Source organism: Microtus oregoni, unplaced genomic scaffold (assembly GCF_018167655.1).
Source record: "Microtus oregoni isolate MIOR12 unplaced genomic scaffold, Mior012 000026F_ref0000081, whole genome shotgun sequence".
Classification (NCBI taxonomy): Eukaryota; Metazoa; Chordata; class Mammalia; order Rodentia; family Cricetidae; genus Microtus; species Microtus oregoni.
In genome coordinates, this window is record NW_024543085.1 from 33,731,801 (window position 1) to 33,753,212 (window position 21,412).

The 21,412-nt window shown below is 41.2% G+C and overlaps 1 protein-coding gene across 3 annotated transcripts in view; it reads left to right on the forward strand.

Moving 5' to 3' along the window:
- Ttc26 (tetratricopeptide repeat domain 26) overlaps nt 1-21,208 on the forward strand; it is a 44,863-nt gene extending 23,655 nt beyond the window's left edge. The window contains exons 10-19 of one of the 3 annotated variants that reach the window (XR_005976433.1): nt 1,502-1,557; nt 3,172-3,225; nt 4,770-4,833; nt 6,310-6,398; nt 7,575-7,658; nt 9,448-9,517; nt 13,177-13,283; nt 17,313-17,446; nt 19,004-19,250; nt 19,518-19,544. Coding sequence is in view for 2 of the 3 variants with exons in the window: in XM_041675541.1 (XP_041531475.1) it covers nt 1,502-1,557; nt 3,172-3,225; nt 4,770-4,833; nt 6,310-6,398; nt 7,575-7,658; nt 9,448-9,517; nt 13,177-13,283; nt 17,313-17,446; nt 19,004-19,115 (770 nt within the window). In the remaining variant the exon portion in view is untranslated. Of the gene's footprint in view, nt 1-1,501; nt 1,558-3,171; nt 3,226-4,769; nt 4,834-6,309; nt 6,399-7,574; nt 7,659-9,447; nt 9,518-13,176; nt 13,284-17,312; nt 17,447-19,003 lie in introns of all 3 variants that reach the window. The other 2 variants (XM_041675541.1, XM_041675542.1) reach the window with 2 other exon arrangements.
- The last annotated feature ends 204 nt before the right edge of the window (nt 21,209-21,412 follow it).

The window sequence follows — 21,412 nt, forward strand, 5'->3', positions numbered from 1 at the left end:
TCTTATTTTAATTTTTCTTGTTTGCGTTTTATGAAAATGTACATTCACATTTTCTTGTGTTTTTTGTTTGCTTTAAAACTCTCAGCTTTTGGGGGCTGGAGAGATGGCTCAGTGGTTAAGAACACTGACTGCTCTTCCAGAGGACCTGGGTTCAATTCCCAGCACCCATGTGGCAGCTCACAACTGTCTACGATCCAGTTGCAGGGGATCTGACACCTTCATACCAATGCACATAAAAATAATGTTAAATATACCATAAAAATATTTTTTAAAAAAAGTTAAAAAAAAAAAACCTCTCAGCTTTTATATTTCCTCATGGTGGCTGCATCTCTTCTCTGGAGTGCAGGAATCCAGTGAAAGGTGCCTGGTTCCTGGAGCAGCTCTTCCAGAGCTTAGCAGAGAAGGGCTCTTGGCCACGGGCCTTAAACCAGCAGTGCGGCCTTTTCAGTTCATGGTAGAGGCAAACCAGGCAACTTATGCCTCCTTACTGAGAAAAACGTGTATTTTGTGAGAACATGTATTACAAACAGTCCCCTTTATATGACAGATAAGCAAAAAGAAATTTGGTTATAGATATGAATTAATGAAAAAGTGAATACATTTTCTAATTATTTTGTGAAAAATTTCTAGTGTAAACAAAAACAAATTATAGAACCTCCAAAGCCTACAGATTACATACAAAATTTTTATGCTGGGGCGGTGGCACATGACTTTGATCCCTCCACTTTGAAAGCAGAAGCATGTGGTTCTTTGAGAACTCAAAGCCAGCCTGTTCTGCACAATGAGTTCCAGGACAGCCATTGCTATTTCACTCTTGTGTATGGAATACATACTTCTTTTAGAAAAAAAGGAAGGGGACCTTTGGTTTTTGTTTTTGAAGCTAGGATTCCTCTGTGTAACAGCTCTGGCTATCTTAGAACTATGTAGACCAGGCTGGCCTTGAACACACAGATCTGCCTGCCTCTGTCTCCTGAGTACTGCAATTAGAAGTGTGTGCCACCATGCCTGGCCCAGTCTAGAGTCTTAATTTGAGCATTTTTTATGTGTCTTGTGGTTCAGTGTGAGTTTTCTAAAGATGATTGTTTTCTTGGGTCAGGGCACAGCTCAGTCCATAAAGTGCTTCCTTTGAAAGCCAGGAGGACCTGGGTTCCGGCTCCAGGCTGGGTTGTCCTCAGGCCTTCACACATATTCGCATGTGCACATGCAGATACACACATGCATTTTTGAGAAGAAAAATATCTGTTTTCTTTAGGATAACTACACAGCCTTCAACTTGATAGAGAATTAAAGGTCAGGTAAAACATCACATTTTCTGTGTGTGTGTTTGTGTGTACACACACGTGTGTGGTCTTGCACAGGCTGTAAAAGCACTCTATTCCTAAGCTGTCCCCTACTTTGTATGACTGTCTGAATGCTGCAGACTCCAGTTCTCTAGGAACGGCTGCAGCAAGCTCATATAGCACAAGCTCATCTAATGACTGACTGACTCTTTACATTGCAGATGACGTACAGGAAGCTTATAGCTTAATCAAGGATCTGGAGCCTACGACGCCTCAGGTAAGTGGAGGTGCCATGTACTTCTGTTAGCCGTGGGCTGCGGAGCAGCACTGCAGGCCATAGCTGTAGGGTGCAGCAGAGAAGAGTCCCGTTGTAGTGTCCAGGAAAACTATCAATGGCATGGGGACTTCAGGATGAGAGTGATTGTTCTGGGCTTTGTTTTTTTTTAATGTGGTTCAAGTCCCTTAATATCTATTTTATTCCTAAAAAGATCAAAAGTTTGAAAATATTAAAATCTGTTTTAAAAAATTTACATCTATAGTACTAATGGAATAAACAACTCCTAACTTGTCTCTAATATTAGTGTCTGCAGCTTGTCTCTCTTCCCTCAGTAAGCTGCTCACTCCCTGCAGTCAGGAACTGTGTCTCTACCACATCTCCAGCACTGTGTGCTAAGTACATAGTAATCCAGCACTGTGTGCTAAGTACATAGTAAGCATCCCTTCACTGAGTAGAAGACTGCATGAGGCCAGCAAGATGGCTCAGTGGGTAAAAGCTCCTGCCATCAAGCCTGAGTTCGGTCCCTGGAATCCACATGGGAGAAGGAAAGTGATAAATCCCACACTTGTCCTCTGCCTCCACACGCATGCTATAGCGTGTACATGCACACACACATGAACACACGTGCACAACACACACTCGTCCTCTGCCTCCACACGCATGCTATAGCGTGTACATGCACACACACCCATGAACACACGTGCACAACACACACTTGTCCTCTGCCTCCACACGCATGCTATAGCATGTACATGCACACACACCCATGAACACATGTGCACAACACACACTTGTCCTCTGCCTCCACTCACATGCTATAGCATGTACATGCACACACACCCATGAACACACATGCACAATACACACTGAATAAATGTTAAAAAAAAAGAAGAAGAAACAAAGACAGGAAAACAATCTGAATATAAAACACTTCCCAACTGGATAGAACCTAAACAAGTCTTTTTCTCAAGGGCACTAAAGGCTACCTAGAATGAGCCCTCTTAATGAGTTAATGATATTTCTAAGGAAAGCATTATTAAAATTTTGAGCCAAGACTGAAAAAAATAGGGTACAGATGAGGCCATAGGCCACCGAAAGAGAAAGTATCTTATAAGTATCAGATGTTCAGGGAAAGGGCCAAAGCGTACTTATTGTGACACTGGAGAGAGGGAATGACATACGGTTAGTAGTCATTTTCCCACAAGCAGTGTCTCCGCTGTTCTTTGAGACAAGGTCTCTCACTGGCAGGGGCTCACTGACTAGGCAAGCCTGGCTTGCCTATTAAGCCCCAGGAATCTGCCTGTTTTCATCTCTCCAGGACTGGGATTACAATTTCTGTGGGGTCTGGGGATTGAACTGGGGTCCTCATGCTACATGGTAAGTCCTTTGCTGTCTGAGCCATTTCCCATGTGTTTCTACTTAGGACTGAGCTTTTACGATGATAAACTCTGCTCTATGAGCACTTGCTTGCTAGAAGTCAAACCAAACTCTGCTTCCTTCCATAAGCCAGGGGTAGAGCAGGGACAGGGATTTCATAGCAGGTAGAGTAGAGTTGGTCAAGGGGCCACCAGGAAATCCCACACAATTGATTTATGGCGTGATTGTGTTTTCCAGGAGTACATTCTCAAGGGAGTTGTTAATGCAGCCCTTGGCCAGGAAATGGGTTCGGTGAGTATGAAATCATTAGCAATCCATACTTTGCCAAGTTCTGGTTATATAAAAACTGGAATGGATGTGCAACCAATGGCAAGCTTACAATCACTGGGTTCTTCTGCAGGTCCTTGTACTTTATTGTTGGGGGTGGGGTGCTAGGAAGCAAACCCTGTGCTAGGTATATACTTGCTTTGAGACATATCCTTGGTCCTTCAGTTCCTTATAATTCTTTAAACCCTCAAGTCCAGGATCCCTGCAAAAACAGTTCTATTATGTGGAGATTTTTAGCTTTAGTCCATAAAACTTGCTATTTTGTTTCAAAGAGCCCCCATGTAATATGGTCATCTCTTTACTGATGAACACAGAAAATGGATTTGGTACCTAGAAAATGGGAAAATTCTTTTTTTTTTTTTTTTTGGTTTTTTTGAGACAGGGTTTCTCTGTAGCTTTGTAGCCTGTCCTGGAACTAGCTCTTGTAGACCAGGCTGGTCTCAAACTCACAGAGATCCGCCTGCCTCTGCCTCCTGAGTGCTGGGATTAGGAAAAATTCTTTCTTTAGAAAAGCTTTTAAGGTACTGGGGATATACCCCCCATCTTTTCTAAAAAAGCTGTTTTGTTTTTTAATTTTGGTTTCATGAGATAGGGTCTTTTGGTTTTATGAGACAGGGTCTCAAATACTATATCCCCAGGATGGCCTTGAATCCATACCAATCTGCTGCTGCTTCTTCTTCTTCTTCTTCTTCTTCTTCTTCTTCTTCTTCTTCCTTCGTTCTTCTTTCTTCTTCTTTTTTGGTTTTGTTTTTTTGTTTGTTTTATTGACAGGGTTTGTGCCGAAACTCTCTCTGTAGGCCAGGCTGGCCTCAAACTCAGAGATCCCCCTGCTTCTGGAGTAGTGGGTTTAAAGTCATGTGCCGCCACTGCCCAGCTAAAGAGCGTCATATAACTAAGAAAGCAGTCTAAAGTTAGGCTGCTGTTGGGCATGGTGGCAGATACCTATAACTACAGACTCGGGAGGCCAAGGCAAGAGGATCTCAAGTTCAAGGACAGCCTGAGTTATATAGTGCAGCCCTTTCTCAGCAACAGACAGGCAGGCAGGCAGACAGATAAACTAAGGTTTCTATCCATGTTAATGTTGCATATTAAGTTCTTTATGAAACAATACAATAACGACTTTCATCTCTAGATCGCTCCATGTAGGCAGCAAATATTTACTACATAAATAAATAAGTCTAATGATCCTTGTTATGCCTATGGCTTCTGTACAAAGTTCAGGCACAGTCAGAGAGTGTGTTGCATATTTATTGAATGTGTTAATTAATTTATTTAATGCAAGGGTTTTAGGGTGAAATTTCAAGGTTGAATTCTTCCTCTCTAATTGACTCTAAGTTTTCACAAAATTTCTTGGTGCTTGTAATAATAAGCTAATAAGAATTTGAGCATGATTTAAAACAAGGATATTTGTTAAATGACATACAGGAAAGTGCATTGTAATCTTAAGTATAATATAAATAAAATATTTGTGCCTGTTTCCTCTCTATCTGTTCTGTTCTGTTTTGCAGAGGGATCATATGAAAATTGCCCAGCAGTTTTTCCAGTTGGTGGGAGGATCAGCTAGTGAATGCGGTATGTCACAATCTGTCCTTTTTTTTTTTTTTTTTTTTTTTGTTTGTTTGTTTGTTTTTTTTTTTTGGTTTTTCGAGACAGGGTTTCTCTGTGGCTTTGGAGCCTGTCCTGGAACTAGCTCTGTAGACCAGGCTGGTCTCGAACTCACAGAGATCCGCCTGCTTCTGCCTCCCGAGTGCTGGGATTAAAGGCGTGCGCCACCATCGCCCGGCTCACAATCTGTCCTTTTGAAAATAATTTATAATTGGAGTTGGACGAGATTGACTAGTGGAGTCTGACTGTCGAGGGACATGTCATGCTTCTCAATATGAAACAAGGGTTGGAACTGGAGATCAGAACCAGGTAGCTCCACGGCACGTTATTCCTCTGCTTGAGTTCGAAGGTGCTGGGTTGTGTTGGACAGATCACTGTGGAGTTGAGGTAAATACCAGTTGCATAAACCAAATCCTCATAAAGGCAGTTTAGGGAATACCAAAACCAGTATACTTGCGGGGGATGTGCTTCTTGTGGGCTCCAGGAGCCTGGGTTCAGCAGAATCTTCAATTTTAAAATCAGGACTTAGAAAGAGGTCCTGGGATTCATTCTTTATTTTATTTTAGACAGGGTTTCATTCTGTATACCTGGCTGTCCTAGAACTCTCTGTATAGACCAGGCTGGCATTGAACTCACAGAAATTCACTTGCTTCCTACGTAGAACCCCAGTAGCGCAGACAATAAGAGCAACAATGAATAAATGGGACCTCCTGAAACTGAGAAGCTTCTGTAAAGCAAAGGACACTATCATTAAGACAAAAAGACAACCTACTGATTGGGAGATGATCTTCACCAACCACGCATCAGACAAAGGTCTGATCTCCAAAATATATAAAGAACTCAAGAAACTAGACATCAAAGCTCTAATTAACCCAATTAAAAAATGGGGTACTGAACTGAATAGAGAATTCTCAACAGAAGTTCAAATGGCCAAAAGACACTTAAGGTCATGCTCAACCTCCTTAGCGATCAGGGAAATGCAATTCAAAACAACTCTGAGATACCATCTTACACCTGTCAGAATAGCTAAAATCAAAAACATCAATGATAGCCTATGCTGGAGAGGATGTGGAGTAAGGGGAACACTCATCCATTGTTGGTGGAAATGCAAACTTGTGCAACCACTTTGGAAATCAGTGTGGCGGTTTCTCAGGAAACAGGGAGTTAACCTACCTAAATTTTTTTTAATTTTTGTTTTTTCAAGACAGGGTTTCTCTGTGTAGCATTGTAGCCTGTCCTGGAACTTGCTCTGTAGACCAGAATGGCCTCAAATTCAAAGAGATCCACCTGCCTCTGCCTCCTGAGTGCTGGAATTAAAGGAGTGCACCACCGCTGCCTGGCTCCTATTTCTAAATTCTACAACAACTTAAATTTTAACTAAAGACAACTTGTAGTTTCATGAATATCTATGGCTTCTTCTCCCTTCCCCTAACCTGATTTTAGATACAATACCAGGGAGGCAGTGCATGGCTTCCTGTTTCTTCCTGCTTAAGCAGTTTGATGATGTCTTGATTTACCTCAACTCCTTTAAGGTCAGTATGAATTATCTGTGTATGTGCCTTTATGTATGAAGCACTTTACATGCTGTGTTAGATGGGAATGATGACCGAGGCAGGAGAATTAAGAGTTCAAGGCCAAACTGGGCATGGTGGTGCAAGTCTTTAATTCCAACACTCAGGAGACAGAGGTAGGCGGATCTCTGTTATTGGCCAGCCAAGTCTACTGAGTTCCAGGATAGCCAAGGTTACACAATGAGACCCTGTCTCAAAACAACAACAAAAAAAGAGTTCAAGGACAATCACAGCTCCCCCCGAGTGAAGTTATACTTTTGTTGCTAGCTCCTTTCTCTTATGGTATTGATAACATCAAGGAATTAATATAATCCTTTTTGTTTGTTTGTTTGTTTGGTTGGTTGGTTGGTTGGCTTTGTTGGGTTTTTATTTGGGTGATTGTTTTTGAGACAGTTTCTCTGTATAGTCCTGGATGTCCTGGAATTTGCTCTGTAGATCTGGCTGGCTTTTAACCCAGAGATCCATCTGCTTTTGCCTCCCAGCTTCGAGGATTAGAGGTGTGTGCCACCACACCTTGCTTCATTCTGTAAGATTATTTCTTTTTTTTATTATTAATTTATTTATTTATTAAAGATTTCTGTCTCTTCCCCGCCACCGCCTCCCATTTCCCTCCCCCTCCCCCAATTAAGTCCCCCCCCCCCAGCCCGAAAAGCAATCAGGGTTCCTGTCCTGTCTTTTGGGCAGCAAAGTTGCTTTGAAAGTTTGGTGACGTGAGTTCAGTTCCCAGACCTCATGTAAAGATAGAAGGAAAGAGCCAGAGCTGACACTTCAGAATTGTCCTTTGACCTCCACGTGTACCATGACACACACATTACCCCACTCCCACCAACACACACACATTGTTTTTTCTTTTGAGACAGAGTTGCACTATGTCACTCTGGCTGGCTTGGAATTCATCAGATAGCCCAGGCTGGCTTCAAACTCACAGAGAGCTGTCTGCCTCTGTCTCCTAAGTGTTGGGATTAAAGATGTGTGGCACCATGCCCAGCAATAATAAACTTTAAGAAGATTATTTTTTTAGTTAGAATAGCTGATGATTATTCATCATTAGTCATTATTTTACTAGTCAGTATAGCCAATGATTTTGTATTTTCCATATTGATACTCAGTATGTCCTGTTCTTGGCACATTTTGTAGAGTTACTTCTACAATGATGACATCTTTAACTTTAATTATGCCCAAGCCAAAGCTGCGACAGGCAACACCAGTGAGGGTGAAGAGGTGAGTACCTGTTTTTGTTCTTTTTAAGATGGTCCAGGTGGGCACACTTTAGGCTCCTCTGTGAGTGCAAGGCCAGCCTAGTCTACAGAGCGAGTTCCAGGACAAGCTCCAAAGCTATACAGAGAAACCCTATCTCAAGAAAAGAAAAGGAAAAGGAAAGAAAGGAAAAAAGGAAGAAAGAAAAAGAAAGGAGAGAGAGAGAGAGAGAGAGAGAGAGAGAGAGAGAGAAACCCTGTCCAGAAAAACAAAAAACAAAATCAAAAAATGGTGACACTTATTCGGGTGCCTGCTTTTAAAAGCTTTTGAATGATCATATCTGAAAGAATCCTTAGCTTCTTCTCACTAAAATAAAATGGCCAAGGGTAAAGGACTATTATAAGTTGATTTAGCTAGGGACTGGTACCCTATTCCTGTAAACCCAGCACTTAGTAGCATAGGATCCTGAACTACATAGCAAGACTCTACCTCAAAAAACCAAAACACTTCAGAGAGGGGGCTGGAGAGATGGCTCAGAGGTTAAGAGCATTGCCTGATCTTCCAAAGGTCCTGAGTTCAATTCCCAGCAACCACATGGTGGCTCACAACCATCTGTTATGGGGTCTGGTGCCCTCTTCTGGCCTGTAGGCATACACACAGACAGAATATTGTATACATAATAAATAAATAAATATTTTAAAAAAAAACACTTCAGAGAGATGGCTCAGTGGGCCAAGAAAGTAGCTATGCAAGCCTGCTGACCCAAGTTCATCCCTGGAACCCAAATAAGAAAGCTGGCTATGGCAGCATTCTTATAGAGGGGAGGCAGAAGCAGGAGAACTATCTGGAAGCTTGCAGCCAGCCTGGGGTGCAGCACTTGCAACAGCAAAATGAAAGGCCCTGCTTCAGCAGGGTGGGAGATAAGAACAAGCTTTTGAAAGTTGTTCTCTGACCTCCATGTGCCCATCGTGTTAAACATGCACCATATACTCCTATGTGTGCAAGCACACACACAAACACACATACACAGAGTAAATAAATAATTTGTTTCATTATGGTTTACATTAAAAAGTACAATATCCCAGCTACATCCCCCCCTAGCTGGGGTGTGGGCAATGGAGGAATATGGGTCAGGGTTTAAATTTGTCTAAACACTAGGAATTAGAGGTCCTGGACCCTCAGTCTGTGAGACTTTATTTGCTGAGTCAAGTAAGAGCCTAAGTCTGTGGTCATGAAGGTTCTCCGCCAGGGTCACACTTAAAACTATTTGGGAAGACTATGAAGAAAAGAATGGGGTACGAAGAGACTGGAAATGTGTTTCTAGAAATTTGTATGTCATAATCTCTTTTGGAAATCTCTACATTGTAATCAAAAGATTGTCATTTAATATTTGATACATGAGTAAATGTGTTTTTTTAAAAATAAAAAAAAATAAAAAGTACAATATCAGGCTAGAGAGATGACTCAACCATTAAGAGCACTTACTGCCTTTGTAGGAGACCAGGGTTTAGTTCCCAGCACCTATATGGTAGCTTACAACTGCCTGTAATCCAAATTCCAGGGGATCTGACACCTTCTTCTTCTGTGGGTTCTTGCATGTTTATGGTGTGCATAAATTCAAGTGGGCTCACATGCATACATATAAATAATAAGTCTTAAAAATACAGTGTTGGTCAACATATAAGTTTTATAATAATTGTGTTTTCCTTTAACTTCAGTTTTGCTAGAAAACAATAAGGCCTGGTCTAGTTGATTGTGTCAATTTTTATTGTTTACCCGGCCTCACATTTACTCCCTTTCTTTTCTCTCATAGGTCTTCCTTTTGATCCAAAGCGAAAAGTTGAAAAATGATTACATTTACCTCAGTTGGTTAGCTCGCTGCTGTAAGTTATCTTTCTCAACATCACAACAAGGATCCTCTTTTTTTTTCCATTAAGTAATCTGGAAAATCACGTGAAGCATTTTCTCCACTTTTGTGTTGTGTAGAGTGAGGAAAGGCTGGAATGAAGGGCTGTGTGGTGCCAGCTGCCGTGTGAATGTGATGTGATTAGCTCCCCCATTCCACACTGACTACCGCCGCCAGTGCAGCAAATGTCAGTTCTTTCAGCTCTGTTCAAGCTTGCAGGCTTTGTGCTCGGTGCCATTAGAGAAATGGTGCTGTCACGCTGATTTTACCTTTTCATTTGTCAAGCCTGAAAAGTGGTAACATGTCAAAACGTAATTTCTGTTCATTGCTCACCTGTAAGAAGTCTCTCAGATCTCTTTTCTTAGATTTTTTTTGCATATATTCACTATACGTAGTGCCAGGTTTCATCAAACAACTTCAAGTATATCACACACTCTGACCGTATTCACCCCACATACCCTCCCATAGTTTCCTCCACTCCCCATCTCCTCTGCTTTCATGTCCTATGGAGAAATGGTCTTGTGAATCTGTATAAAATCTAGGATTTACAAACGAGAGAAAACATTTATTTGCCTGAGTTTTCATATGTTAATATGATGTTCTTAAATTGTATGTTTCCTAAAACATGACATAATTTTATTGTTCTTTGTATTGTGTGTGTATACTTTATCTGTTCATCTGCTGGTGGGTACCTGGGCTATTTCCCCAGCATGGCCATTATGAATAGTGCAGAAAGAAACATAGCTGTACAGGTGCCTGTGATAGAAAGACCTGGAATGCTAGTGTAGGTTTATTCGAGGCAGTTTTGCTTTGTTGTTTTGTGGTGCCAGGGATCAGTCTTGGTCCTTGTGTGGGACAGGCCAGTGCTGTACTGCTCTAACCCAACCCCCCATTGTGAGATTTTGAGGACCTTTGATAACAAACTTTTGAACCTGTTGGACTAATTTATAGTCCCACCAGCGGGTATCGTCCCTTCTCTCCACACTCTCCTTACTTGTTTTGTTTGATGGCCATTCTGACAGGATGAAATGGAATCTCATATGGTTTTAATTTTCATTTCTCTGATTGCTAAGGTTGGTGGACATTTTTCATATGCTTACTGTCCATTTTACTTTATATTTTCAGAACTGTTAAGTTTTTTAGCCCATTTGTTGGTTGGGTTATTTAAATGGGGTATTTTGAGTTTTTGGAGCTCTTTACATCAGATACATTGCTAACGGTATTTTTGCCCTGTCTGTAGGCTGCTGCATCACTCAGGTGCTTCTTTGGCCACACAGAAGCTTCTTAATTCGTGACGTCCCATTTGTTAAGTCCTGACCTCATTTATTAAGCTATTCCTGTGCTTTTGAGAAAGACCTGCTTATGCCTCTATCTGGGAGTATTTTCTCTAACAGTTTTAGCGTTTCAGCTTACTGTAGGTCAAGGTCTCTGATCCACATGTTTAAGTAGAATGAGAGATAGGGATCTAATTTCATTCCTCTGCATGTGGATGTCCACTCCCCAGTACCATTTGTTGAATATGTATTATCAATATATTTTCCCCAATTTATGTTTTGAAACTCTTGTTAGGCCATAACTGTGTAGATTTAATTGTGAGTCCTTTATTCTGTTCAGTTGAGTTATATGTTTGCTTTTGTGCCTATACCTTTTTATTTATTTTTTATTTTTTATTTTTTTGGCTTTTCGAGACAGGGTTTCTCTGTAGCTTTGGTGCCCATCCCGGAACTAGCTCTTGTAGACCAGGCTGGTCTCGAACTCCCAGAGATCCACCTGTCTCTGCCTCCCGAGTGCTGGGATTAAAGGCGTGCGCCACCACCGCCCGGCCTCTGTACCTTTTTTTTATGTCCATGTGAATTTTAGTATTTTTTTCCCTTTTTTGTTGCTGTGAAGAACAACATTGGAATTTTTGTGGCAATTGCATCGAAACTGCATATTGCTTTTGGTAATATAGCCATTTTTTTTTTGCTGACTCAATACCACTGGGGCTCTTTCATTTTTCTAGTGTCTTTTTTTCTTTAGTGCTTAAAATTCCATTGTGTGGGTTTCTTACTTCCTTGGTTAGGTTTATTCCCAGTTGCTATTATGTGTCTTTAAAGCTATTATAAATGGTATTGTTTCTCTGATTTCTTTCTTGGGAATGTGTTATTGGTATATAAAAAAAAACTACTGTTTTTTTTCTGGTTGATTTTTATATACTGGTAGAAAGGGTTAATCAGGTTTTAAAGTCTTCTGGTAGAATTTTCAGAGTTTCTAGTGTGTAAGATCATACCTGTAAGTAGGGATAATTTGACTTCTTTCTTATTTCTGTTGTTTTATTTGTTTCTCTTGTCATATTGCTCTAGTTAAGACTTCAAAGAATAAGAGTAGAGAAAAGTTTTAAAATTTTAAAATATTTTAAGGGGTGGAGAAAATAGACACCTTTGTATCATTCCGGGTTTTAATGGAAAGTCTGAGTTTCCCCCATTTAATGTTTGCTGTAGGTTTTCTCTCTTGCTTATTTACCATTCTTCTGTGGTTAATTTTTCCTATGCCTCCATGGATATGTTTGTCTCCTTTCAGTGTGTATGTACCTCCCACATTTTTTTTTAGTTTGTATTTATCATGACAAGTTTTTCTTTCTTCAGTTATGAAGCATGGCTTTGCTGAATATACTAACCTGAGTTGGTGATAATAATAAAGACAATAAGCCGGGCGATGGTGGCGCACGCCTTTAATCCCAGCACTCGGGAGGCAGAGGCAGGCAGATCTCTGTGAGTTCGAGACCAGCCTGGTCTACAGAGCTAGTTCCAGGACAGGCTCCAAAGCCACAGAGAAACCCTGTCTCAAAAAACCAAATAAAATAAAATAATAATAATAATAAAAGACAATAGTCTGAGAATTTGATATATGTCATTCCATAAACTTTTAGAGTTTCTGTTGCAAAACTTACTCTTGTTTGATGGAGTTGTCTTTACATATTGCTTCATGCTTGTCCCTTGAAGCTTCTAATGTTCTTTTGGGCCCTATATGTTTAGTGTTTTAACGATTGCATGGGAAGTTCTTTTCTGGTCCTATCTTCTTGGCATTCTAAAGGCCTCCTGTGTCTAGATGGGTATCTCTTTCCCTAGACCTTCACATTTTCCTACTGGGATCTTATTGAATATATGTCTGTGCCTCTGTCTTCAAGTCTCTCTCTTCTATGCCCATGAATCATATATTTAATCTTTTAATCATTTCATATATCTCATTTTTTCATCTTCCATTAATACTTTATATTTTTTGCTATATGAATTTTCTAATCATGGTATTAATCATTCTCTAAAGGACTAAAACAGAGACTGTTACACACACACACACACACACTTAATGCACACACACATACATGTATATAATTTGCTATACTTCCAAGCTAGGTTACAGCACCCAATCAGCTGGCAACCTTCTGTTACACTAGCTCCAGGGCATCCAGTGCCCTTTTCTGCCTTCCAAGGGTACACACACACAAATTAAGTTTTTTAAAAAAAGGTGGCACACTTTTATAACCTCATCACTTGAGAGGCTCAAGGTTGAGGCTGGAGGCTCGAATTGAGCAATAGCTTAAGTAATATCTTGACACATTGTCATAAATATAAATAATATACTTGTTTCCTTTTGTAGATATCATGAACAAAAAACCGAGACTAGCTTGGGAACTTTATCTCAAGATGGAAACCTCCGGCGAGTCCTTCAGCCTCTTACAGCTCATTGCCAATGACTGTTACAAGGTGAGCTTGTGTGACGGGAAGGGAAACAAGATCAGTGTCACGATTCCTCAGCTAAACGTTAGTCCTAGAGACTGACTAGCTATTGGTGAGAGATTGCCACCCTTTTTATGAATTACATGAACTCAGGGATGGGCGAGTATTCCAGAGTCTCATGTGCGTATGAACGATGTTTAGAAGGAGGCCTCTGATTTCTAAGGCCATGAAAGCTCAGCTGCTATCTAGGTAGAAATATTCAGCTGATGGACAAAATTTTGGTTCTGAACTTGAGAAACATGTCATCCAGAAACAGATCAGGACTCACGATCAACATTTACATTCTGATTAGCTAGGTATGGTGGCACATACCTCTGATTTCAGCACTTGGAAAGCAGAGGCAGGAGGATCACTACAAATTTGGAGGCAGCATAGTTTCAAGACCAACCAGGTTTACCTAAAAAGATCCTGTTTTAGAGAAAGAGAAAAATGGAGCCCTCAGAATCAGTGAGATTATGGGTTGGCAAGATGAATTATTGATTAAAGCACCTGCCACTAAGACACCTGATGATTGAGTAAAGTCCCTGAAACCCACATGGTAAAAGGAGAGACCCGTTCCTGAGAGTTCTTCTCTGACCTTCATGCACACACTGTGGCACACAGGCACTCATAGACACAGACACATATGCACACACTGTGGTACACACACGGGCACGCACACACACACACACACTGTGGCACACGGACAATCATACACACTCGGGCACACACACACACTGTGGCACGTGGCCATTCACACACAGACACACACACACACACTGGCACACGGGCACTCACACACATATGCACACATTGTGGCACACAGGCAATCACACACACACACCTTTTCCTGCCTTCTCAGCCTGTGTCTCTCCCTCCCTCTAGAGTTGTGAAGCTGGGAACATAGGTGAGTGGTAGAGCATTTACCTACACCATGCTTCAGACCCTAAGTTCAACCCACAGTGCCACAATAAAGAAATTAATTTATTGATCTCAGTTCTACGGATAAGAAACATTTTCAGGGCTGGAGAGATGGCTCAGAGGTTAAGAGCATTGCCTGCTCTTCCAAAGGTCCTGAGTTCAATTCCCAGCAACCACATGGTGGCTCACTACCATCTGTAATGGGCTCTGGTGCCCTCTTCTGGCCTGCAGACATACAGACAGAATATTGTATACATAATAAATAAATAAATATTTTTAAAAAAAAAAGAAAAAAGAAACATTTTCATACTCTTTATGGGGAGGGCATCATCGATCTCAACATCCAAACCAAATTCAGGAGGATCCCCACTTTTGTATAGTGATCATAGTAAAAACAAATTGGTCCCCAGATTAATAAGGAATATCATATACATTATGCTGAGTAAAGAAAACTTTTGTGTTTTATAACATATATAAAAACATTCTTTTTTTTTAAATATTTATTTATTTATTTATTATGTATACAATATTCTGTTTGTGTGTATGTCTGCAGGCTAGAAGAGGGCACCAGATCTCATTACAGATGGTTGTGAGCCACCATGTGGTTGCTGGGAATTGAACTCAGGACCTTTGGAGGAGCAGGCAATGCTCTTAACCGCTGAGCCATCTCTCCAGCCCTAAAAACATTCTTGAAATTATAACATTATCAATGACAATATTATCAAGAAAAGATTGGTGGGCTGGGTGTTAGGGATGCTCAGTAAACAGGGAAGGGCCTGAAGTCACTGTGGACTGGAAACAAGGGAAATCTCTGGTGAGGGAGGAATCTGGATCTTGGAAGTGGAGGACCTTGGTGTTCCACTCAGGACTGTCACCTCAGCGGTGCCTACGGAAGCTTCCTGGTTCAGATCTTTTCACTATAGCTGTAGAAGCGATAGGCACTGGGAGGAATTGTGAGAGGCACAGGAGACACCATCCTGTCTGTGCATCTTCCTATAGATCTGTAACTATTTCACAATAAAACTGCGGTGTTAATGGCTGGAGAGATGGCTCAGCAGTTAAGAGCACTTGCTGCTCTTCCGGAGGACCCAGATTTGATTGCCTTGGTGGGTCACAGCCACTGCAGCTTCAGTCTCAGGATCTGATGCCTCCTTTGGACATTCATGGGCACCAGGGGCACCAGGCATCCACACTGTCTACAGACATGAATGTGGACGAAACAACCCTACATGTAAAATAAAACTAAAACTTGGCCAATGAGATCATTCTGTGGGTAAGACACCTGATGCCTACTCTGACAGCCTAGTGTGATCCCCGGGACCCCATGGCAGAAAGAGAGAAATAACTCCCACAAGTTGTCCTCTGGCCTCCATGTTTGCATGACATGTGTGCAGGTAAACAAACAATGAAATAAAAACATACAAATAAAATAACCTTAGAAAAGTAAATAATTAGTACTATATGTGATAGTATAGATGGATGTTAAAATTTTGAGTCAAATTCAAGACAAAGTATTTTATATAGATAAAATTCTGAGAGGCAAAATTTGATGATATCATTTAAAATGCAAAGAGGCCCAGTGAGATGACTCAGCATTTAAAATTACTGGCTTCTAAGCATCGCGAATCTCAGTTTGATACCTGGGACCCACATGGAAGGAAAGGACTGGCTACCACAAGTTTTCCTCTGATGTCTACACATATAAATAAATAAAGCACACATATTCCCCCAATACAACATTTAAAAATCATTTTAAAAGTATAAAGAAAGTCTAAGGATTGAGCATGGAAGTGGGAACAGCAATTGCTGCTTAGCAATGAAAAAGCAGGGATTATTGTCAGGTGATATGCTAAAGGTCTTGTTCTCCACATCCCGTGGACCTGGGTGCTTGGTCCACTTGTGTTCACACACAGTAAGTTGTACCTATTTCGTACATGGCTTTACCTGTGTTATCTAACATATTGTGAAGACAGAAAGGTTAGCCCTGAGAAGAGGAAGAACACTTGTTTTGCGACACAGGAAGAAAGATGGGACAAGGGAAGGGTATTATTTGTTCTGTGGGGAGAAAGTTTGTGCTTTCCTTGCCGTATAAAGCCTAGAATACCAGGAGGCTGAGGCAGGCAGATCTCTATGAGTTTGAAGCTAGCCTGGTCTACAAGAGCTAGTTCCAGGGCAAGCACCAGAGCTACACAAAGAAACCCTGTATCAAAAAACAAAACAAACAAACAAAAAACAATTAACAAAAAAGTCAATATTAGCAGGGCAATGGTGGTGCACACCTTTAATTCCAGCAGAGGCAGGCAGGTCTCTGTGAGTTCAAGTCCAGCCTGGTCTATAAGAGCTAGTTCCATAGTTCCAGGACAGGCTCCAAAGCTACAGAGAAACCCTGTCTTGAAAAACCAAAATAAATAAATAAATAAATAAATAAATAAAGCCGAGAATACAGTATAGACTTAAGGACCTGGTCAATGGCTGAGGAGGAGGCTGGAGGGGTAACTACATCAACAGTGAGTTGGATCACCCAGCAACTGGAACCTTAAGAGCCAACTCAGTTGTGCTCAGCATGTCCCATGAGGCCAAGGGAATGTATCATGTCTTTGCGAAAGATGTCTGTCAAATTGAATTAAGAGATTTTTGTGCTTAGACTTGGCACTGCCCAGAAATTCTAAGCATTTAAGGTACTTGGGAAAAGATCAGTCTTTTGAGTTGTATATGATCAGATTAATGTATTGAAAAGACTTGAAAATACCTAAAAACAAAACAAAAACAGCTATTGGTTTCTCACAAGAGCAGACTAGAATGAGAAGAAATAACTGTCTTGATGGCATTGTAATTCAACAGTATGTAGACAAAATGTTCTGTTGCTGAAAGAAAGGGCATGTGGCTTTAAACAGACCTATACACTTCAACTGTGGTCCTCTTATTTTGGACAGGAATTGAAATGCACCTAAGTTGCTACCTCAAAGTGGTGTGTGTGTGTGTGTGTGTGTGCATTTGCTTCATCCTGTTCTGTTCTTGTTCTTTACTTTGTATATTTCATTGTGTTCCACCTCTTGTCTAAATGTCAATGTCACTACCATGCTTTGTTCTGTGCAGATGGGCCAGTTCTACTATTCAGCCAAAGCTTTTGATGTCCTAGAGAGGCTGGATCCCAACCCTGAATACTGGGAAGGCAAAAGGGGCGCCTGCGTGGGCATTTTCCAGATGATTTTAGCTGGGAGAGAACCCAAGTAAGTACCCAATAGATGGAGGCACTCTGTTCAAGCACGCCTGCGACAGGGTGCCTGTGGAAAGTGTGGGGAGAGAAACGTTGAGATGGCAATATTTTTGGTATGATAATTTCTTCCAGAAATGTCTTATTTTATGGAATCAAATGATTATAAGTCACACATACTGGGGACACTAAGCATACGAGAGCCTCCAAATCCAGGGCAAGGTGTATATCTGACTCCAGATGAACAGCTATTTCCATAAACAAATGTCATTCACATCTCCACTCTCTTCTCTGCCTATTGGCTTTTCCTTCTGTTGTCTAATTTAGGCCTCAAAGAAATAGGAACAGAGTAGACGTGGTTGATAATTTTGTTTTTGCTTCTGCCTTCTCATATTTCAGGAAATGCAGAGGTATTGATTATGTAAAACTAAGATGCTTATATTTCTATGTGAATAAAAATTAAAAATCTTAAAAATAAATTCCTAGCACATGGGATTCTGAAGCAGAATTGTGGGCTCAAGTCCAGAAAGGCTAGCCTCTGCTAAAATTCATTCATTAGTTCAGCGCTCTAAAAATAACTCTACACAATATATTCATTGCTTACTGCATACACAGAAAAATGTAATACTCTTTTTAAGCAAATTACCAAAATTTGCTGGGCGGTGGTGGAACCGCCTTTAATCCCAGCACTTGGGAGACAGAGGCAGGCGGATCTCTGTGAGTTCGAGGACAGCCTTGTCTACAAGAGCTAGTTCCAGGATAGCTAGAGCTATTACACTGAGGAACCCTGTCTCGAAAAACAACATTATCAAAATTTACTTCCTGCCATGTGTCTATTTACAATACCAAATAAAAGCACTTAGGTAGGTTGTTCCTCAGAGAGAAAGGGATAGAAAACAAGACTACAAGGGGAGCCACCCACAATCAGCTGCCAATGTTCTGATGAGACAGCAGGGAAGCTTCAGATCGCCTCACCTAAAATCCAAGCCTTAATTTTAATGAATTTGGAGCTCGAGATGGCTCGCAGTTAAGAACACTTGCTGCTTAGTCATGAGGACTGGAGTTCGAATCCCAGCACATATGTCAGGCAGCTCATAAACGCCTATAACTTCAGCTCCAAGGAGGAAACTCTTCCGTCCTCCTCAGGCACCTGCATACATATGCAAATATACTCACACAGACCTACACAAAGGGACTGGTCTTGTAGACCAGACTGGCCTCAAACTCACAAAGATTCACCTGCCTCTGTCTCCCGAGTGCTAGGATTGAAGGCATGCGCCACCACTGCCCGGCAAGTTAAGATATTTTTAAAGTGTAAATGCTATGTATTCACCAATTTTCAGTCCTTACTGCTATTCTCCTCTATATTTTTAATATTTGTGAACCCTTTCTAAACAAATCTGTTGAAGAAGCCACCCTTGGCTATGGGTTAGAAAACTAGCAACTTTGTAATTGGTTTATGCTCAGTGGAGGGCCCGTGAGCAGGGATGCCTCACTTAGATACAGTGTAACAGTGAGAGACTGTCAGCTTTCCTTCTCTATTGAGACAGTGTCTTTCAAACCCTTTCCCCAGAGAGACCCTCCGAGAAGTGCTACACTTACTGAGAAGCACAGGAAACACCCAAGTGGAGTATATCATCAGGATCATGAAGAAGTGGGCCAAGGAAAACAGAGTGCCTATCTGAACAGCTGAGCCCCAGGCCAGGGACCAGTTTCCTCTCACATCACATTGGAACTGTTTCCTGCACTTGAATATGTGGTCCAGGACCCTGTTTGACTGACATTTGTTCCTTGCTGTTAGCACATCAGGATGAGAGGCGGTACGTGTAGACTCACATTAGGCGGCACAGATCTCCCTGCTCTTTACTTGTGTAATCTAACATGAAAGGATTCTGGACTTCCCCGGTGCCTTTCTTCCAAAATCACTCAGAATACTCATATAATTCCTGGCTTTGAAGAGTAGATAATAGTTTTGTTTTTCTTTTTCTGTTAGCATTTCAGGAAATTTTCTCCTAGCTGCAGTGACAAGTACTTTCATACTAAAGAATTACTGTCATTTGATCCTCTTCCATCATCTTGTACATTAGCTCGTCCACGAAGAATGCATCTCTGAGTCCTGGGAGAAGTCTTCCCAGCTGTGTGATTCTAAGGATGGCCGTGAGACTCTCTACCACGCTGTGCAGTTGGCAGCAGAGAATAGGCTTAGAGATCACTCAGTAAGTGAACTCCGATTATAGCTTGTTGAGTGGTGTAGATTTTTAAAAGGAGAGGGAAAAGAAAAATGTAGCAAGTCGCTACTGCCTTGTATTTAGGAAACAAAGCCAGGGCAAACTTCTTTATATATCAGTTGAACGAACAGCAGTTTGAACATAGGGCTGCAAAGGTTTTTATAAAATATATGTATTTTTTTTTTGTTTGTTTGATTTGGGTCGTTTAAAACAGGGTTTCTCTCTATAGTCCTGGTTGTCCTGAAACTCACTTTGTAGACCAGGCTGGCCTCGAACTTGGAGATCTACCTGCCTCTGCCTCCAAAGTGCTGGGACTAAAGGTGTGCACCATTATCACCCGGCAAATTATATTGCACACACATGCACACATAATAGATTAATACAGTTATAAACAAGGGTCCCTGGACGAAAACTCCTAATGGCTAACATCTCCATTATATCTCAGCCTCTTGTCTCTGAGCTGTCATTATGGAACCCTCGTCATTCTACAACCAAGTATTCTTGGGTCTACGTCCCACTTTCAGAGAACAGACACATCTTTTCCTATATCAGATCACCTTGGTTTCTATGTTCTTCTGTAAGTCTGAGGTGCACTGTCATGGCTAGAACACGCAGACTCATCCTTAGGGAGCAGAGAGTGGGTAGGGAGAATGGAGGAGTTTCTGGAAGCGGCACTGGTTCTTCCCCATGCCCTGGCCTCCCGCTGCAGGTAGCATGGTGCTGCACAGCAAGAAGAGGGCCCGTTCAGAGAGACCAGCCAAAGCAACGGGAGCAGCGGCTGGACACAGCCTTCCCCTCTGGCCAGCCCCAAGGTGGTCTGCAGCTCTGCTCAGAAGAGGGCCAGTGTGCCATCTTTTACATAGGTCCAGATCTGATCAATGCAGAGCACAAATCAGTTCTGATCTAAAAGAACTCCAGGAAACAAAGCCGTTTTGTGACAAGAGTGTCTTGTTTTCTTGTTCTGTTGTTCCTACTTTTTCAATAACAGCTAATTTTCACTGTCAAGAATATTAGGTGGGTCAGATACGGCTGAACTTGGTATAGTTCTGTGAAACATTCTTGTAAAACTTACATTACTCAAAAGGAAGCAGAGTAGCTGGAGGGCGGATGCAACTCCTGGGGGCTATGGGCATCTTGCCGTGAACTGTGTTCAGGTCTAGTTCTTCATTCATGCTGGTGTACTTCCCAGTGAGGTTTTTCGAGTTTATTACTCAGTAGTCTGAAATTTTCCAGTCTTGAGGGAAGGATGTCTATTCCCCCAACACCAGAACTTTAGATTAGTTTTTAAAGTTTTTAATCTACAGCCTTGAGACAGAAACATGAAGGCTAGTTAAAACGAAGCACATGTAATTCTGTTAGAAGGGATAATTGCTTCTGATTGTTTCGACAGGGATCCAGGCTTCATGGCTGTGTTCTCTCACAGATGACAGCCCAGGACGGGGAATGTGTAATGTGCACAGTCTATAACATCAATATACTATTTAAAATCTGTAGTGCATACTTAGAAATGGAAAAAAAACCTTTTACAATTATTTTTGTATTGCAAAAGAATTATATACCGTTGTACTATATTTAAATTAAATTTTATTTTTTTGTTCTTTTTGTATGTGTTTATGTTTATATAGGTGTGCTTATATATGTCGAGGTCAAAGGTCAAGTTGAGTGTCTTATCTCTTTCCACCTTATATTTTAAAAGATTTAGCTTTCATTTTATATATGTATGTGGATTTGTGCACATGAATGCAGGTGCCCAC